We start from the raw sequence: 18387 nt of genomic DNA, 5'->3' as shown, positions 1-18387 counted from the left end.
AATGTTTTTTCTTCTCCTCAGCTGATCTCTCTTTGACAAAATTCATTTGCTTTAGACTTTCTAAACTACTTCTAACGGCCAAAACCAAAGTGCTTTGCTTAAAGGTAGATAAGGGAGCTCTGGTGAATGTGCAGTGCTGTCATATCTTTGGTTTTAAAGGAAATTATGCAGAGATTAGAATTATAGTAAGGCAGGCTAGTATTTACTCACACAACAATGACATTAATTACAAAGATACCTGGTGTTCACAAAAATACTAAAAATACTTCTAATGTTTGTATAACCTGCTGTTTCATGTCTCCCAGAAATCAAACTAAATCAAAATCATGTATGAAGGCACTGCTGTTTCCAAGGTCAAATATTTTAAAATCTATTGTTCTGTTTTTTCCTACCACTATTATGCCTATCACTGGATCTCTGTCTATTCACCTGTCAAGAGCCCCATATAAGCCTTCATCTTGTTTTGGGAGATCTAACACATGGATGGGACAGCCTTTTACTTCAGTAACCATTGTTTTCTCCTTGCTGCCTTACTGGCCTCATTGAAGCAAATTGATGTCATCATCCAGAGCCCAAAACTGACAGCCTTCTTCACTTTTTACCTCTTTGAATGTGTTTGAATATATCTGAATGAATGTGCTCTCTTTCTTATATCCTATTGGAAGTTAGATTTGCCCATATACTCAACCGTACTAAATTTACTGATGCTCCAGTGTGGAAGTAGAAATCAACTCCAAAAGCCTTCTCAGCAGCATTAATTATTCAAGCCCAACTCTGCAGTGACATATGTAACCTGTTTCCGGACTTTGAATTTTGATTGCTTTCTATAACTCATTAAGTTTGTGCATAGATGCTCACTGTAGGGTTTTAGATAAATAGATAAAAAGCCTTCTGTTTTGTCCAGTTTGGTAACCTGAAGTGAAACATGATGTGAAAGTCACCACGGCAGGGGCCTTGCCAGCTAGGGCCACAGCATCCCAGTTCGGTAGCCAGAGCAGCCAGGTGCACAGGAGAGTTCAAAAGACAGAAGATCACGGTGATGAGGCAGGTCCAAGCTCAAGACGAGAAATTAATCCAAGTTAGGTCCACTGACAGTAACCAGAGTCAGACATAGACCAGAGATTGCTAGGCAGGTCCATGGTGAGGAGACAGGGTTCAGATCAATCTGGGAAGCAGTTCCAAGGGTGAAGGGTCAGTGAGGCCCATGGCAAAGCTGTGGCTGAGGACAAACACATTGGAATAGAGCTGAATGGGAGTCCCTGGGCCCATGGGCTGGGGGTGTAGATGGAGACCGTGGGCAAGGCTTGTAAGGGCCGATCAGCCCTATGGTGCTCTGAGACATCCTCATCACTTCAAAGGCTGGTGCTGTCTATTCTGAGCTGGAATACTTCAGAGTTCATTAGTAATACATAACTAGCAACAGTGTTAGCAACCACTTAAAAGGAAAATATCAGTGCATATGTAGAAGCAATCATGGTCCCACTGAAGTGTCTAAGCATATTTCTAAACTTCTGTTACCTTGGAAGGATAGTCTGCTGGACTAAACTAAATGCAGGATGAGTTTGACGTCTGATCCAGCGTCTACTGTATATGTTGATGCACTCTGAAGGGAAATCATTTAAGTAACAGTATCTTAAAGTTTGGCAGTACATAAGGATACTTCAGACACAACCCTCTTTTTTTTTTCTTTTTTTCTTTTTTTTTTTTTTTAAGAAATCAAGACTGTTCTCAACAATGTTAATGTTCTTTGCGTCCCATGTCTTGGAACTGTGGCTGGAACTGAGCTTCTGAAATCATGGCTCTTAGTTTTGTACTGATAAACCAGAGCTTACAAAATCACTGTAAAATGTGTTATTTGAGAGAATAATGACTGCAGCCTTTTCAGAAAGCAAATAATGCTAAGATGTTTCATAAATCGGTCTTCAATTTCATTTTTTGCAGTAGTGTAACATCAACAGTATAATGCATTTTAAATACTGTATTACCAGGCAGGAGTAGTAGGCAAATCCTGCCCAAATTGGGAAATGTTTTTCAGGAACAAAATTGGCTATAACTGGGCAGAAGAACTCTGGAGTTGGATGGTAGGTTTGTTTCTGATTCTTTCCCATGAGTTATACTTGTCCCAGTGGAGGGCAATGAGTAGTACTGATGCATTAGTGAAAGGGAACTGGCTTAGTTTCAAGGCTTTTACTAGCTCAGCCATTCCCTGTGGAAGGGACAAAATTTCAGGCTTCCACTTACGGTTTTTCAAGTTAGCAGCAACTAGCCTCATGTTCTTGGTCTGATGTCAAAATTGTTTTCTGGCAGCTGTCAGAACATTGATATCTTTTTTATTCTTTTTTTTTTTCTTTTAATGGGGATGGAAAGCTTCTAAAACTGCACTGATGAAGGAAGGACAACCAGGAAGACAGGAAATGACAGACTCCTTAAATTAGGGAGGGTGTTCCACAGGCAAACCTTTTTGGAGGAATTTCTGCCAATTAAAGCAAGAAAATGAAACAAAATATCTTTAATAATATGATCAGAAAAGAGAAGTTGCAGATTGTGAAAGCTCTTTTCAGGTTTTGTAACAAAACATGCCATACTCTGTTAGGCTGTGGCAGTCACTGTGTATTAATGTGACAAATCAATGGCACAAAACTGAAGATAGTGGGTGTGTCAATTGCAGAAACTAAAGGGAGAGGAATATTATCCAAACACTCCCTACTAAATTCCTTGAACTTTGGAAATCATGGCTTTCACAGGGAAGATTTTTATTGGAAGGAAGAAAAAAAAAGGGGGGGGGAGAAGGTAGGGGGATGGGTGGAAACCTTAACTCTGAAACATGCAGGTTTACATTTGCTGTATAAATCCTCTGATGGTAGCTAACCTGTAGTAAAATCTTATGGTCGAGGGTGGGGCAATCCAATGCCTTCCCATTTGGAATTTCCTTTGATATGTAAGCCCAGTTAATACATAATCATTTAAAACATAATACTGTGGGGATTTTCTGGATTAATTTATTGACTAAACTTATTCTCAGTTCTGTTTTGTTTGCAAAGCAGAAAAATTAGATTGTCAAATGGAAATTACTGTACAAATAAGAAGAGTATTTGCAGAGTAGATGCATACCTCTCTGTGCATAATGTATTTGAAAAACTTCCCTGGATAAAATATGAACAGGCAGAAAGCTTATTTCAGTACAGTGGGTTTGAAAGGCAGCCATTTATGAGGCTCAGTTAATCAGTTTACCTAGGAGTGGAACATTTTGAAATAGGCTTAGTTTAGGTTTAGTTTACATAAAGGAGAAAATGTTCAGTGCTAGCACAATGTATATCATCCCAGTATTTGCAAAACGCTGTCAATTTACCTTGGAAAGACCTCCTCAGTCATCAAGTTTGGTTTGCTGAGGAGCTGAGTCTATTTTACTCTGTCTGTATGAAAATGGAAAATTTTGTTGTGCACCACCAAGGAGAAATATGAAGTTCATTATGTTACTTGTAGGAATCATTTAAGAGATGCTCAGTTATTTGATTTTGCAGATGCAGGAAGAAGTCATTCCAAACTGTGATCAGCTTTTTCCTACTCCGGTGGAGTACATAAGCATATCTTCAAATTCTGAATTTCTAGTTATTTTCTATATTTCTAGTAATTTTCTAGTTATTCCAGAATTGTAGATTACTAAAAAAGTACTTGTAAGAAGTTTAATTACTTTTTAAAGCTTTCTAGGGATTCCATTTCAGCAAGACTTTGTCCTTGTGTTTGAATGTCTTGTCAAAGAAACTGACGTGGTGACAGGAGGAAATATTTTTCTTTACTGTATCTATTGAATAAATATCACATGACTACATATTTCAGACAAATAACCAGTATTATTTGGTGCTAGTGATTAAAGATTGCTTTGCAGCCAATTGTACATTGAGTCACTGGTGTCTCTGAGAGGTGGGGAAGAGCTGCGTTGGTCGGTCTGCTTATTGGTAGCAGCATCTGCTGTTCTGTACGTGAACTATTGGATGTGAAGCCAGTGGGAGCCAACTCAGTTCTGTGTCTCATTGCCAGTCCTTAGAATTATTCTTACTTTTATTTAAAAAGAAATATCTAGAGCAACATTGATTCACAAAGAACATTCTGTTCATTGTGAAAGTAATGCATAGCTTCTCCTAACTACTTACTTGGTATCTTAAGAGTAATATCTGACACATCAATCAAACGCATGTTTTCTCCCATACTTCGCATACTTGTGGTTTTCTTTGCACATATAATTGCTTGTAATTATTTAGATTCAATTATGTACACACCTTTCAGCAAGCTGCATGTATTTTGTCTTTATTTTCATGGTTTAGAGATAAAATATCAAATGCACTTTCTTGGGCATTACTCTATTCTTGAAATGCCAACAGTTTGATGCTGCCCAGAACAGTAGATATCAGAGTCTTTCCTGCTGATGTAGGTGAATAACCAGGCTATAGGGGCGTAGAGAGTCCTGATAAATGGAGTTTGTTGTGCTCAATTTATGAATTGTTATCCCATGCTATCCCAAAATGTGTGACATACAAATCTGCATATCATCGCTATTTAATAAAAGCTTACAAAATTTAGCAGTGAAAATTTGGGAATGGTGAATATTAGTTATTGGGATTCATATGAGCAGCATGCAATTTAAATTTATTTATTTATTTATTTATTTATTTATTTATTTATTTATTTAAATTTTAATTTAAATAAACTTTATGTTCACTTCTACTAGAACTATACTTAATGACTTACAATTAGAACATGGCGGGTAACAAATAGTGACCACTAGCGTTATTTGCAGAGGGCTTACCTCAGTCTTTGGAAACTACTTGTCACAGAAGTTTGTATTTTCTACTTACTGTGCTCTTGTGCTCTATCAACTAGCAATGTGGAAAAGTTCCAGGATGGGCAATGCTGTCGTTTTTTTCCCAGTGTCAATGGCACTTACTCAGAGTCTTCTTCACCTTGTCCTTTTTTATCAGTGTAAGAGTTCTCCTGGCTGACAGCTTGAATGGCCAGAGGAGAAGCTCACAGAACTGCTTCCTGAAAAGCTGCTAGTTGAAACTGTCACTTCTCAGATGCATTAATTGATAGGAAAAAAGTGTAAAATTAAAATTGAAAATATTAACAGACAGGAAGATGGAAGGAAAACTAAGAATATTTTTAAAAGCTACAAAAAATATTCTTTTTTCTTCAAGTTCTTTCATTTGTGATTGTAAAGGACAGATACTAGTTATCCTGTACTAAAACTGTAAGATGATCTGCTGCAATTGAATTACAAGTAAAAGTAATTGATTTTTCATTAATTTGTTCTCCACGGGTGTTGTTCCTTCTCATTTCATTGTGCACTCTGGAAGATGTACTGCTGACTACTTGTTATGTCTTCTCCTCCTCAGTGTTCTGCAGAATGTGGTGATGGGATCCGCACACGTTCAGTGGTGTGTATGACCAATCATGTCAGCAGTTTGCCTCTGGAAGGCTGTGGCAATAACAGACCCTCTGAAACAACTCCCTGTAATAATGGGCCCTGTGCTGGTAAAGTGGAGTGGTTTGCTGGGAGCTGGTCACAGGTAAGCTTTACATTTAACACATCTTTGTGCGTTCTGCAGGCATTTTAACAGGAAGATGTGTGCCCTAAGATATTTCTACATCTCTGAGGAATGCTTGGATATCTTTTTTCTGTATTTTACTGAAGTAATGTTCTCTGCTTTTCTTCACCTGCTTTTTTTTTTTTTTTTTACTTTGATGAAAATAAGACTGTCTTCTTTTCCTCCTTACGTTAATTTTTCTCTTCTACTGACCCAGCATATTTATGAAATGAGATGTCAGAAAGCTGTTAAGTTAGATCCTTTGTAATCATGAATATCTATGGATCTATGGATATAGACAATAGCCAAAAGAGGCAAAATAGTCTATAGCAGTGGCTAAAATTGGCTTCTGTTTTGCTGTGCTGAAGAAAAGAACAAGATCTGGTTAGTGGCCAGTATTGTGATGTTCCTTTTTCAAGGTAAATAGTCTCCCTGATCTACACATCAATGTTCTTTCTCATTCTTACTAAACATTTCTGCTGTCAGAATCAAAGGAATTTCAGAAGCTGACAGCTGGTGCCCAGGCACTGATGTCCCTTGCTGTAGGCTCTCTGAGCTACATGATGGCTGGCACCTATATTTCTTCAAATTTTTAGAGAAAAGTCTCTTGGCTATGCTGTTAACTCACTGCATTTCAGATTCCAGTTGGTAAGGAGTTGGAAATTAAACTGGTACAGCTGAGATGGACATTTACATGCAAATGCTTCCAAGTGTAAGTGATAATTATTTGTGTTGTAGAACAGTAATAATAACTTCAGATATAAAACATGCAATTCTAATAACATAAAATCTGAGCCTTGTTACTTACACTGCTCCATGCAGGTGAATAGGAACATTGTACCCATTTGTGTTATCACTGAGAGAAGTGTGCAATTCGGTCATTCTAACTCTCTCCATTCTGATCTGAATAAGGAAGTTTCTTTCCTTCTCAATTTCCTGTTCTCTTAAGTCTAATTCATCTTCTTTGTTTGTATGAGATGGCATTATGTTTGATGCATAGCAATGGAACAATGTATTTGCTGTATAATATGTGAAAGAAGTGTCTGACAATGTCTGTTCTACCGGCCAAGTCCTGACTTTAAATACTGCAATGAAAGCAGGCAGTCAGTAGAGCAGAGCAGGGAGCATTGGTGGATGATGTTCTGCATTGCACTTCATTAGACACTCTGTTGGAAGAACCATTAAAAGAGAGACATGTTCAGTGTTAAGAGAAAGTGTATTACATTATTTTGTATAGAATTCATTTAGGTGCATTCATTTTCATTCATATTGCATTTTGGACAGTATCACAAATTCCACTCAATATGTATATACATAAAAACAGCATTTACATGTTTAGGTCTAGAATAAGCCTTTGAAAGTCATATCCCTTTATGCAACAGAAAAACTCAGAACTAGAACCAACACTGCAACACATAGACACTTGTAAACATGAAAAGCACTTTCTGGCAGATCAAGGCATTTTCTTTAAGGGATGTGGGGATATGTAAAGCTCCAGAACAGTGCTCTAACTTTGGAACCTCAAAGACAGGTTCAGTGCATGCAATCCTGCTTCAGCCAGAAGCAGTAACACTGTTTATGAAGAAAGTAAGTTATGCTTCTCTTTTCATTAGAAAGATTCACGTCCATTTCTATTTGTAGTTATAGGTAAAATGAAACTTCCACACTTCTCCAAATGCACCATTGTAGTCATATCTCCTAGTCTTCTCAACAATAATTGGATATGCATTTTCAGTCTTCTGTAGCACTTGGAACAATTACTAACAGGACAGTTTTAGCCTCTGTAACCATTCTTAAGATTTAAAGTTAAGTATATAATACCTAAAACTTATAATCCATTTTCACTTGATTAATTAAGTCATTACTGTATCCAGTAGCATTTTCTTGTGACTAGTTCCTAACTGTGACTACTTAACTGGTAGGTACTTATGAAATACTTTACCCTTTACCTTTGTCCTTAAGTCATACATATACCAGAAATTGAATGAAATATATAGTTAAATTAATTTTACTTAGGAGAGGACCTATTAAAAATAGGTGATGAGTTTTGGTTGATGGTGACTAAATATGTAAAAAAAAAAAAAAATAGGAAGTAAGCAATGGTTTGTTAAGTTTTCCTGGTGAATATTAAGTACGTGTGTGTGTGTGTGTGTGTGTATTCTTTTATTTAAGGAACAGGTGATGTGGACAAATACATTACCTCAGCAGTGAGTTGAAGGACATAGTAGAATAACAAATCCCACTACTTTTTTGTTCTCTGCTGCGCAGTGCTCTACTGAATGTGGTGGTGGAACTCAACAGAGGGAAATCATTTGTGTCAGGAAAACTGAAGGCAATTTTGATGTTTTGAACCCCTATGAATGCTCATATTTGGAAAGACCTCCCAGCCAGCAATCCTGCTACCTCAAACCCTGTGGATCTAAATGGTTTCATACAGAATGGAGCACAGTAAGTCTGCCATGCTTCTCTGTGGCTTGTTTTGTTTGGTGTAAGCGTGCTTACTCATGATTCAGTGGAGCTTATGCTTCAGTTTGAGTTCCCAATGTGAGGAACCTTGGGAAAATTCCTCATCCAAGTGAAACAAGATTGTCTTTTTTTCCCCACTTTCAGTAAATGCTCAACTATTGGACTGTCCTCTGGAAAGCAGAGAAGAAGAAGGTAGAATGATTTTAGCAAAATAAATCTGATGAAGGAAATCCTAATCTTTCTTCCTTATTTTGCAGATGTGTATAGATGTTTATTTCGAAGTAAAGGTGCAAATTACTCTCATGATAAAGATATGCAGGTTTAAGTGTCTCCTTCGATGTTACTGTAAATTATTTTAATTATTCACTGTTAGTTTAGATTACATAATTTTAATTAGAAAATTCATTTTCAAGTATGAACCTGTAAGAGTGTAACCACAAGAGATCCATACATGTGCATCCACAGCACACAGCAGATAAATTCTTTCTGAAAGGTATAGAAGAAAGAAGCTGTTGAAACTAAAAATCTAATAGGAACTAGAGAACCCTGGTCATTGTTTAAATCCCTATTCCTAAGAAGTATCTTGAAGTCATAAAAGCTGTAAGCCTTTGTGACCACCTCCTTATTGTACAAATGCATATGGTATCTGTGGGTTTCTAAGATCATACTCCATGCATTTTTCTGTTATCCTTTTCACACTGTTATTTACAAGGTACGTGATGTTTCTCACTGTTAACTGAAGAGGAAGGATTTTTCAGAGCCCCCTGTACAAGAACTGTCCAGTTCATATCTTCAGCAGACATTTTATTTGATCCAGAATATATGGCATGGCCTGTTCAGTCACGGAGATTTAGTGGCTGGCTAATGCAGAATGCTGAGTTTTATATATATTACATTGTACGTAGCCTCTAGATTCTGTCTTGGTTCCATTTTAGGTACTTTAAGATCTCTACAAATTGCAATTGAAGTTGGGTTTTTTTTTTTTGCTGTTGTTGTTTGAGATAGGAGAAGTACAATATTCTGTGTAGGCATACATTGAGTAATCACATAAAAAACTGAATGTATTCTTTTGTTTTTGCAGAAGGTTCTTTCCAAATTTCGGAAGAGCTGTATGTCAAGTTTAGAGAACCTTTTAAGACTTTACTATTGGGAATATTTCAGCTTGCTACAATACCTGATTTTATGTTAGTGACAAGTTGTTTTTGCAATATTGGGGAAAGATGACAAACAAAACACCTATGCCAAAAAAAAAAACAAACAGAAAAGATTCTGATTACTTTGGGGCGATTAAAGTTTCAATAATTAGAAATGACCCAGGTTTAATTAAGCTTGTGAGCATTTAGGTCTTACTGGACAGTGAGCCAAAACCTCACTCAGACAAAATTCTTAAAGTCAACAGGGGATTTGCTTCAATGATAATTTGTGTATTAATTGACTTTGGAAATACCGGGACTGGCAATTAGAAAAGTCTTTGGCTTTGAAACAGATTTTGAAGGAATGCAGAAATATTTTCTTTAGAAATTAAAAGAAACCTATAATGCTTAGTAAATCATTGTGCTGAGAGAATTGGAAAATAAGCAAGCACTGGAGAAACAGCAATTAAAATGATTCCTGACTGTGTATCAATGGAGGCAAAAGGGCAGTGAAGGCAAGTGCAGTCAAGTAGTTCAGCACAGGAAGTTGTTGAAGTAAGGAATATGAACCTTGAGGAAGGAGTAGATTTGGGAGATATATATAAATAAGCAGAGAGAATAAGTCTAATTAGAGAAACAGGAAGCTAACAAATTCAGAAAGGGAAACATTCTTGGGTGCTTTCAGATGCAGAATCTAGCATAATTATTTGTTCAGTTGCTCCCCTGGTGTAGACAAGAGTGGGTTTGAACTGTAAAGGAAATTGCACCTCTATGTGAAGGATTTTATAGTTAGAAACCAAAAAACTACAGAAGTGGAGAAGTTGATAAAAGGCTACAATGATACACATGGCTGTGCCTTTCAGGTTCCCATTTTTGTCTCTGTATTAGCAAAATCTCATACAGCCTTTGTGAACATTGTTTTTTGTTGCAGTGTTCCAAGTCCTGTGAAGGAGGATTTAGAGTTCGAGAGGTACGATGTCTATCAGATGACATGACAACCAGTACTCACTGTGATCCGCAGCTTAAACCTGAAGAAAAAGAGCCATGTAACACACAGGACTGTATCCCTGAAATAGGTAAAGTAGAGGAACTTTGTGTTTCAACCATGGAACTCCATCTAGTGGAGAAAAAGGTTGTAAAGATTTTCTTTCTCAAGTACAGAGTTTTGTTTTTACACAAACTTTGGCTCTTTTCTGTGGTTGAAAGAAGGTTTTTGTTTTCATTTTTGATTAAAAATTCTTTTTTCTTTGAAGTACCTAAAAAATCGGCTTTCTTTTAAAGTTGCCAGGAATGTGAGAAATATGCTTTTGTGGAAGTGGCCCAAACTGGTGTTTTTATACAACTTCCTTGCATTCTCAATTGTTTCACTTTGCGGATTCTTGAAACAAACAAACAAACAAACAAAAAAACCAAGAACAAAAGATCAGGTATCATATAGTGTGTTTGGTAATAAGTTCTATAATAAACAATAACATTGCATAGAATAAACAATAGCATTTAATGTTTAATGTAAGAACATAAATAGAAAGCACTGTTTTTCTCCTTTATAAACTTCCATTGTGGCTTGAACACTTTTTCCTCAAGATTCTGAAGACTTTAAGGACAATTAAGTCATTTTATTTTCTACACAGTAAATACATCAAGTTTATCAGGCATTAAAATTAGTCATTCTTCTCCTGCAGGTTTCACAGTGATGAGAATGCTAGGGAAAGGAAAATGCAAGTATTCAGAAATAGTTTGAACTCATATTCTATAACAATTATTTTAATAATGAGCATTATTCTTTAGCATAAATTAATTACTTTAAAAACGGGTATGCCAGTATTGTACAATTGTACAATATTATTGTATTACTGTTGTTGTTTCTTCTCCGTTTAAAACAGACGTACAGAATGGATCATTTTTATAAACAATATTAGCATTTTGTCATTTAGTCTTTTTCAGTGCCTTAGTTTCAGTGATTACTTAATGGTATGAAAATATTAGCTGTCACTTAAAATCTGTTTCTAACTAAACCTGTTGAATGTGAAGGAAAACTTGAAAATGTGAGCAGACTCCATCAGAACAGCTTAAGAAGTAATGGGGAATGTTAAGAATACCAATTGTTTTGTTTGTTTGATTGGTTTTGGTTTTGCTTTAATTTGGTTATTTTCAACCAATCATGGTATTTTTAATGAGGGTGGTGATTTATTTAAATTTGGCATTACTTGGAAATTAATATTTGCAGGTTCAGTTGCCATCTGTGCACTGCCACAAGAGTTTAGTACCTAGGAATCTAAAAATGAAGTGCAGAAAACTAGAAACTTGCCAATCATTTGTATTTAAGCCAATTTTTTAAAGTACACATGAGGGTATTTACACTTCATCCAAGTCTTTATATATCTTGATCAAATGTGGAAAAACTTTAATCACCTAACCAGTTATTTGTGTAAGTAGCCTATTTTAATTTCTTAGTGAACATTTAAATACAGGTTAAAGGAATCGTATGTAGTAGAGGAAAGGGCATTGGTTATTTATTTTTCTGTTGTTGTTTTCTTCAGTTTATTCTGTCTTCCTTTTTTTTTCCACAGATGAGAACTGCAAAGATAAATACTACAATTGCAATGTGGTGGTTCAGGCCCGGCTTTGTGTCTACACCTATTACAAAACAGCCTGTTGTGCATCCTGTACACGTGTGGCAAATAGACAGTCTGGGTTTCTAGGACACAGATAACAAATACTCTTCTACTCGAAGCAGCAATGTCAGTCTTCAGATGAAGCTTGAACAGTGTTACTATTTTGACTAGAGCAGGTTTTAGCTTCTGAAAGAGGTGGTTTTTATACTGCTGTGTACGTCAAGACGCCACATCCTTTCAATTACATTTATTGTGCAGTTGTATCTTTCTACAAATGTTGTAAAACCGTGATCTTTTTAAAGCATTGATTTGTATTGATAATATTCTTTGCACCTCCTCATTGAATAACTATTTAAAGAACATACCAGCCTTACTATTATAAAATTAATGTTTAAAAAAAAAATCAGAGCTAGGCAATTACTGCAGATGTTTAACCAGTATGGGTGTGACTGCTATGTTATTTTCTGAGTGCTCACTCTTACTTGGGTGTTTTGAACTGCCTTAAAGTAGTAGATCAAATCAATGAAATGTGCACATGAGAAGAATTATTTTACCAAGAACCCACCCCTTGGAGACCCGTTCATGTTCAGTTTTTTAACACTCAAATGTATATTTTTAATTTTTAAACTTCAGTCCATTCATAGTAGTAATGGTTATATCTTTCACTTATACTTTTAGCTAACTTCCTGTCCTCAGGCAGCAAATATATACACGTTTGCCTGCCAAAAAGTGCCTTTATATTTAATTCATAAACCCTTAGAGTTATACTTTCCTGATTTTGTATATATTTTAAAATGTTACCTACCAGAGTGCCTCTAGCCCATTAAGTCTTTACCAGCTGCAGCCATCAGTGGGATTTACCAGAAAGGCAAGGAGCCTTTGCTGGTGTTTAAAAAAAATATATTTCCATTGGCAAGGCCTCTTTCCCTGAGGGCAGTTTTTCAGTGAACTGATACCTTGCCTAATGTCTTGTCTCTGCACTACTGCTTAACTAGTACCGTGCAAAAATACCATGCTTGGATGTTGTCTGCATATCAGAGCCTTCTGAAGCAACCACCAACAGATGCACACTTCTGTGCTTTATAGTAGTCTGCTGCTCTTGGTATCAGTAGGCTCTGTAGGTGTGGTAGCTGAGTATTTGTAATAAGATCTCAACTGTTGGTGTTTTTCAGGTTTTGATCAGTTATTACAACATACTTGTCTTTTTTAGTCAATGTTTCATTCATTAGGTCTGTTCATACCACTCTCTTTATACCACTCAAGAATGGCTCCGCTTGCATGCTGAGCATCTGTTAGTAAAGTTTAGCTTGCGTTGAAGTTGGGATAGGCAGTAAGACTACGATTCAATGAATTTATGTGATGATTTTTCATTATTCCTGTAAAGACTGTACTCAGCCTTGTGATTTGGTAAAGGTAAGTAGAATGTGCTGTGCAATGCAGATGAAAACTTTCACGTTATCTGCACATTCTCTAGCTTTTACCTCTGAGGTCATTCAAATGTGTAAATAAGGCTGAGGGAAGAAATTAACATCTCTGCTCATTCAACAGGTTACTGCTTTCAAAACAGTGATATCCAGCTGCACATCTATTTTAAGGTGCCTGCGGCCTGAATGGAAGAACAGTTTTAATAATGTGACAGGCCTTTCCCAGTGATGTGATAGTACAGTGATGAGGGGGTCCTGCTACTGATTAAGAGGCGTATTTGAACCTCATTTAGGATTTGTGTCAGATCCCATCCTAGATCATCCACCTGTAAATATGCATCTGTTTTTATTTTCTTCTTACCACTTGAGTAGAGATGATGTGGAAGAATAGGCACTGAGACGCAAAGGTTACTGCTGTGCTACAAGTCACACCAGTTCATGTGCTGGAAACTGAGCACAGGAAGGTAGAACTCCTCTAGTCTAAAAGCTGCATTAGACTGAGACAAACCATAGATATTTTGATTCAGTCTTGTGAAGAATGTATTCCAGCCACAATGAAGTATTAAGAAGTGTTTCCCCTGAACTTTGAAGTTACTGTTTGTGATTATGAACCATTAAGGTCATTGGATGTTTCTGTATGGCCATGTCTTTGGGTTTTCCACTATAATTAGTTGACATAAAGCCTCTAGAAACAGATGTGCTAATTAGAAAACTTTTAATATGATCTCACAAAGCTTTTGCAGTTCTGTTTCCTTGTATTATGAAAATCTATCCATGAGGATAACTGAAAGATTTGTGATCATATTATATTCATTAGATTCTTGACCAAAGACTGACATGGAGAAAGTGCCGTATAATAGTTCTAGAATCCAGTATTTGTAAATATAGCTTTTCACCTCATCGTTTCGTTGCAGCAGATCTTGACATGCAGTATATAATTTTTGCCATTATCTCTTTTGTGTCAAGGAAGTGTATCCTGTCAGCTTGAGGAAAATCTTTGTTCCATAAAAAGAATTACTGAAAACCACAATGAGAATGAAATATGTAGGAAGAAATCAGGTTTGCAAACGATTCATAGAAAATAATCTGCTTGCACAAACTCTTGGCTGTGAGAAGGCAAGTCACGAAGCAGGCAGGTGATCCTGGCCTTTCATAAAATCTGTTGTTGTGCTCTGGAATATGTGACTGACCATTGGGTTATTTTACAAGGATTATCATCATGTAGGCATCATTAAGCTGCCACTAAAGTAAACAGCGAATGGGAGCTAAATATCAAAAACATATCTGTAGTGATATAATCCTGTATTACTCCTAAGCTGTAGAGCTTTGTGAATTGAATGCAGTGAATTATGTTTATACAAATTATACATGAGTGGGCTGCTTTTTTTTTTTTTTTTTTGTAGTTAAAGGACAGATTTCAGGTGTGCCAGTTAAAAAAGATTGCCTCACCTAATTGAACATCTGGTGATATGGAAACTGCTAAAATCATGCTTAACTTGATCATTTATCATCTCTTCTCTGGTTTCAGTATAATCAAAATACTTTTTCCTGAAATACAAACTATCAAACTCTTCTTTCAGCAGTCTGGTGTAGAACTAATATTACCTACACAAAGCAAGTGCTATGCTAATATTCCACTGTCACAAAAAGTGCATTTTTGAAATTGTGACTATAGCATTTGCTTTCATAGAGCAGTGTGTTGTCTTAGGATGATGCCCACAGGGGCCTGATGTGTCTTTCATGATTTTACCATAAATGACAGTTGACCTTCATGGATGCAGTAAAGTTAGATCAAGTTTAAAACAGATACAGTAAAAATTGATTCAGGCTTCTGTGATTGTTTATATTTCCTTTTACTGGTATTTTAAAATCAATCAAAATCCTTCACGAAAAAAAATTGAAAAAATGCTTCCTTACCTTACAGGTTTTTACTTTCTACAATCCAGGAAGACCAGAGTAAGTGTTGGGTTTTTGATAAGTATAGAGTTTAATCAGCATAACTGTTTGTAAGGAAAAAAAGAGGCATACTGCTTTCATATCTTCCAGACACGCAGCTGGACAGAATCAGCTCCAGATAGAGCAAGTTCTGTGTCTCAAGCACTCTCTTCCTAGAATTGAGGACTGTTTGTGCAGTTGTTTATTGTTATCAGGGGTCCATCGTGGTTTGTTACCTTCTACTCAGTGCCAGGTCTAAGCATGTGCAAGTGGAATTGGTTGTGTATAGCACTTGCATGCTACATTTGACAACACTTACTTGCAGGGTTGAATTTATGGAGTTCTTCCTCTCATTAGCTGAGAAACTGAGATGGTGTGTAGTGTGGAAGCGTGAGGTTTGCTCCTGTGGGAATGACCCTGTGTCTGGCAGTAGAGCCCTGGGAAGTGCAGAGTGAAAGATGTGAGTGTTCTTGCAAGCCAGTTACCCTTAAAGAGTTTTTGCTCTCTGACTTAATGTAAGACTACCCCAGTATCCCAGCACAGGGAACTGGTGTCTTCCTCATTACATACATAATTTTCTTTTTTTCCCCAATGCTTCAGTGAATCAGAAAATTGAGAACTTTATGAATGAAGCAGTGCTTAACATCAATGTTGTAGGTTAGATCTGACTTTTATCATAATATGGTGCAGTTCAGAGTTGGTTCATTCGTAAAGAAAAAGCAGAATGTGTTCAGAACATGAGTTAATGACATGTTAATGCAAAGAGGGATTCTAGGATGTTTGTTCACCTAGACTTGATAAAAGTAGCCAGTGTAGCCCTGACTCCAGTAAGTACATGAAATTTGTAGAACAGAAGACCATATGGGGCAGCAATATTGGCAGAACTGTGCTGCTTACTTTATGTATGTCTGAGTCCTGCGCGGGTTGCTCTGAAAGTAATGCCTCCTATTTATTTTAATGGAAACTACAACAGTTACAAAGAACCATAATAACTAACTGATAGAGCATATTATTAGCTACAAAACACTCCTTTTCAGCACAGTAACCATCATTAGCCAATTCATGTGGATGAGCTGATGGAGATGCTCTTTGTTTTGTGGTGTGACAGCTGTGCATGGCCATCCAGAAAATGGCTTGTCTTTCAGGTCACTGTCTCCACTGCTGAAAAGTACCACCCACCACCTCACTATGCTCATGTCCACTGTTTGGTCTCCATAAACATTCAGCAAATGTCTGTGAATGTCAGTGGGTGCCATTTTTTCTGCATGGAGGAATTCAGTTCCACACCTTTGCTTCACATGCACTTCCATGTCAGATGACACTTTGTCAAGCTGCCCCTCTGCTGCCATCTGCGGCACATCACCAAAATGTAATGGAACATTGATAGGAACCTTCACCCTTTACCCTCTGCTGCCATTCCACCAACATCTGCCTCTGATGTCATGGGCCAAGATTATTAAATAGGAGGCATTACTTTTGGAGCAGCCATGGTTGAAAGTGTCAGTGGGCAGAGGGAGGAAGAAGGAGGTAGGTGCTGGAAGCAGCTCATGGCTAATAGAACTTCTAAATAGCTATGGAGATTATGCCTTCTTGAAGGAGTATCTTGCCTTCACTCTTACTAATCTATAGATCCGTAAGTAGTTCATTGTGCTCTCTGGAGCTTTCGTGTTTGAAACACAAAACATGAAATTCTGAACACAGAAATAAGCATCCTATGTTCCTAACATCGCATACAGAATATGTTTGTGGGAACTATGTTGTTTAGTAAACGCAGTAACATTGTGTGTTCTACATCTGAAATGAAAAATCAACTAATAATCATTTTCAGTATATTTAGTGTATCTTAAAGCAAAGTTATCAGCATTATCTTAATAGTGTGGGTGAAATTCAGGCTTGGAGAAAGGAAGAAAACTTAAGAGCTCACACCAGACTGAACTTGGACCTTTGCTTATCAGCTTTTAGCAATGAGAAGTTAAGAATGCAACTTTCCAGTCTTCTGTATCCCAACTCACTTTAATGGATTATAAATCACACTACCAATATATTTGGAGAAAAGCTTAATTTTGAGAAATCAGTCACCTTGCAGTGACAATCTTCCTTACTGCTTGGCCTGTTTTGTCTGTGTTGTGTTGGGATCTTGTGAGACATGGTCCTGCAGTGGTCTTGGCAGGGCTGGGTACGTGTAAGCTTGTGAAGCCCACGCTTGGGCTGCACGCAGAGGATTGGGAGGCTCTGAAGCCTTCCTTACCTGCACGGATCAGTAAACCTAACACCATGAGGGACAAGAAAAACATAACATTTTTATATATTAAAAATTTTATTTCTACTTGACCCTGATAATTGATTTTGGCAGAAGAAGGATATACTTTATTATAACTTATTTTGTTGTTATTTGTAAATACAAGATGTCTATGGGAGATTTGTATTCTGAGCTGTGTGTACGGAACCGGCTACTGCACCAAAATGCTTCAAATATTTAGAATATGCAGATGTTTATTAAAAGGGACCTAATATGTATTTATTTACATACGCTATTCACCTTTTGTCCAGCTCTTTCATTATACTGACCCAGCTTTTATGGAATTTTATAGCACGAGTATTACATATGTATTGTTGTATATATGTCATACTGTAAATTGATAATATAATTTTCTAAACTTTCTTGATTAGCTCATTCCTGGAGTGAATTAAAGGGGAGGATAGGCAGATTGCTTTCTGACTCGTTCAGGAATACGTATCCGTGGCAATGCACCTGAACCAGACCTGTACAGCATCCATTTCATACTGTATACATTTTCTCTGATGAAAAAGTGTTAACTATTTTTGTTTATGACTAATTTATTTTTTATTATTTGGAAAAATAAAGTTAATTCAAGACGAACTGGCGTGACGCGGTTTACTGAGCAGACGCACAGCAGCAGCAGCAGGGCTGCCAGCGGCGCGGAGCGGCGTCTGCTTCTGGAATCTTCTGAAGGTCTCGCAGCTTCTTCTGCGGCGGTCAAGGAGCGCTTCTGCCGCGCGGAAAAGCGCGTGCTCTTTCTCTTTGGTTCTGACGGAGCGGCCTCGCGCCCCGCTACCTCGTGGCTTCGGCGCCCAAACGGCCGCGCAGCGGCGCGTGGCAGCCGCCTCAGATGAGGGCACGAGCTGCGGCCGTTAGGAGCTCCGCGTGTGCGCGGGGAGCCGGACCGCGGCGCCGAGTGGAACGAGCGCGGAGCCGGCCCGGGGAACCCCG

At 37.4% G+C, this 18387-nt stretch overlaps 1 protein-coding gene across 9 annotated transcripts in view; it reads left to right on the top strand.

Annotated features, from left to right (window-relative positions):
* Nucleotides 1-14619, top strand: part of THSD4 (thrombospondin type 1 domain containing 4) — a 286352-nt gene extending 271733 nt beyond the window's left edge. For all 9 annotated transcript variants that reach the window (XM_048955750.1, XM_048955751.1, XM_048955755.1 and 6 more), the window contains 4 exons: nt 5391-5564; nt 7851-8030; nt 10113-10257; nt 11752-14619. In XM_048955750.1, the coding sequence (XP_048811707.1) occupies nt 5391-5564; nt 7851-8030; nt 10113-10257; nt 11752-11894 (642 nt within the window). In that variant the 3' untranslated portion in view covers nt 11895-14619. The remainder of the gene's footprint in view (nt 1-5390; nt 5565-7850; nt 8031-10112; nt 10258-11751) is intronic.
* Nucleotides 14620-18387: the final 3768 nt, after the last annotated feature.

Source organism: Lagopus muta, chromosome 10, assembly GCF_023343835.1.
Source record: "Lagopus muta isolate bLagMut1 chromosome 10, bLagMut1 primary, whole genome shotgun sequence".
Taxonomy (NCBI): Eukaryota; Metazoa; Chordata; class Aves; order Galliformes; family Phasianidae; genus Lagopus; species Lagopus muta.
Note: the sequence above shows the minus strand (reverse complement) of the source record. Positions and strands in the feature narration are given on the sequence as shown.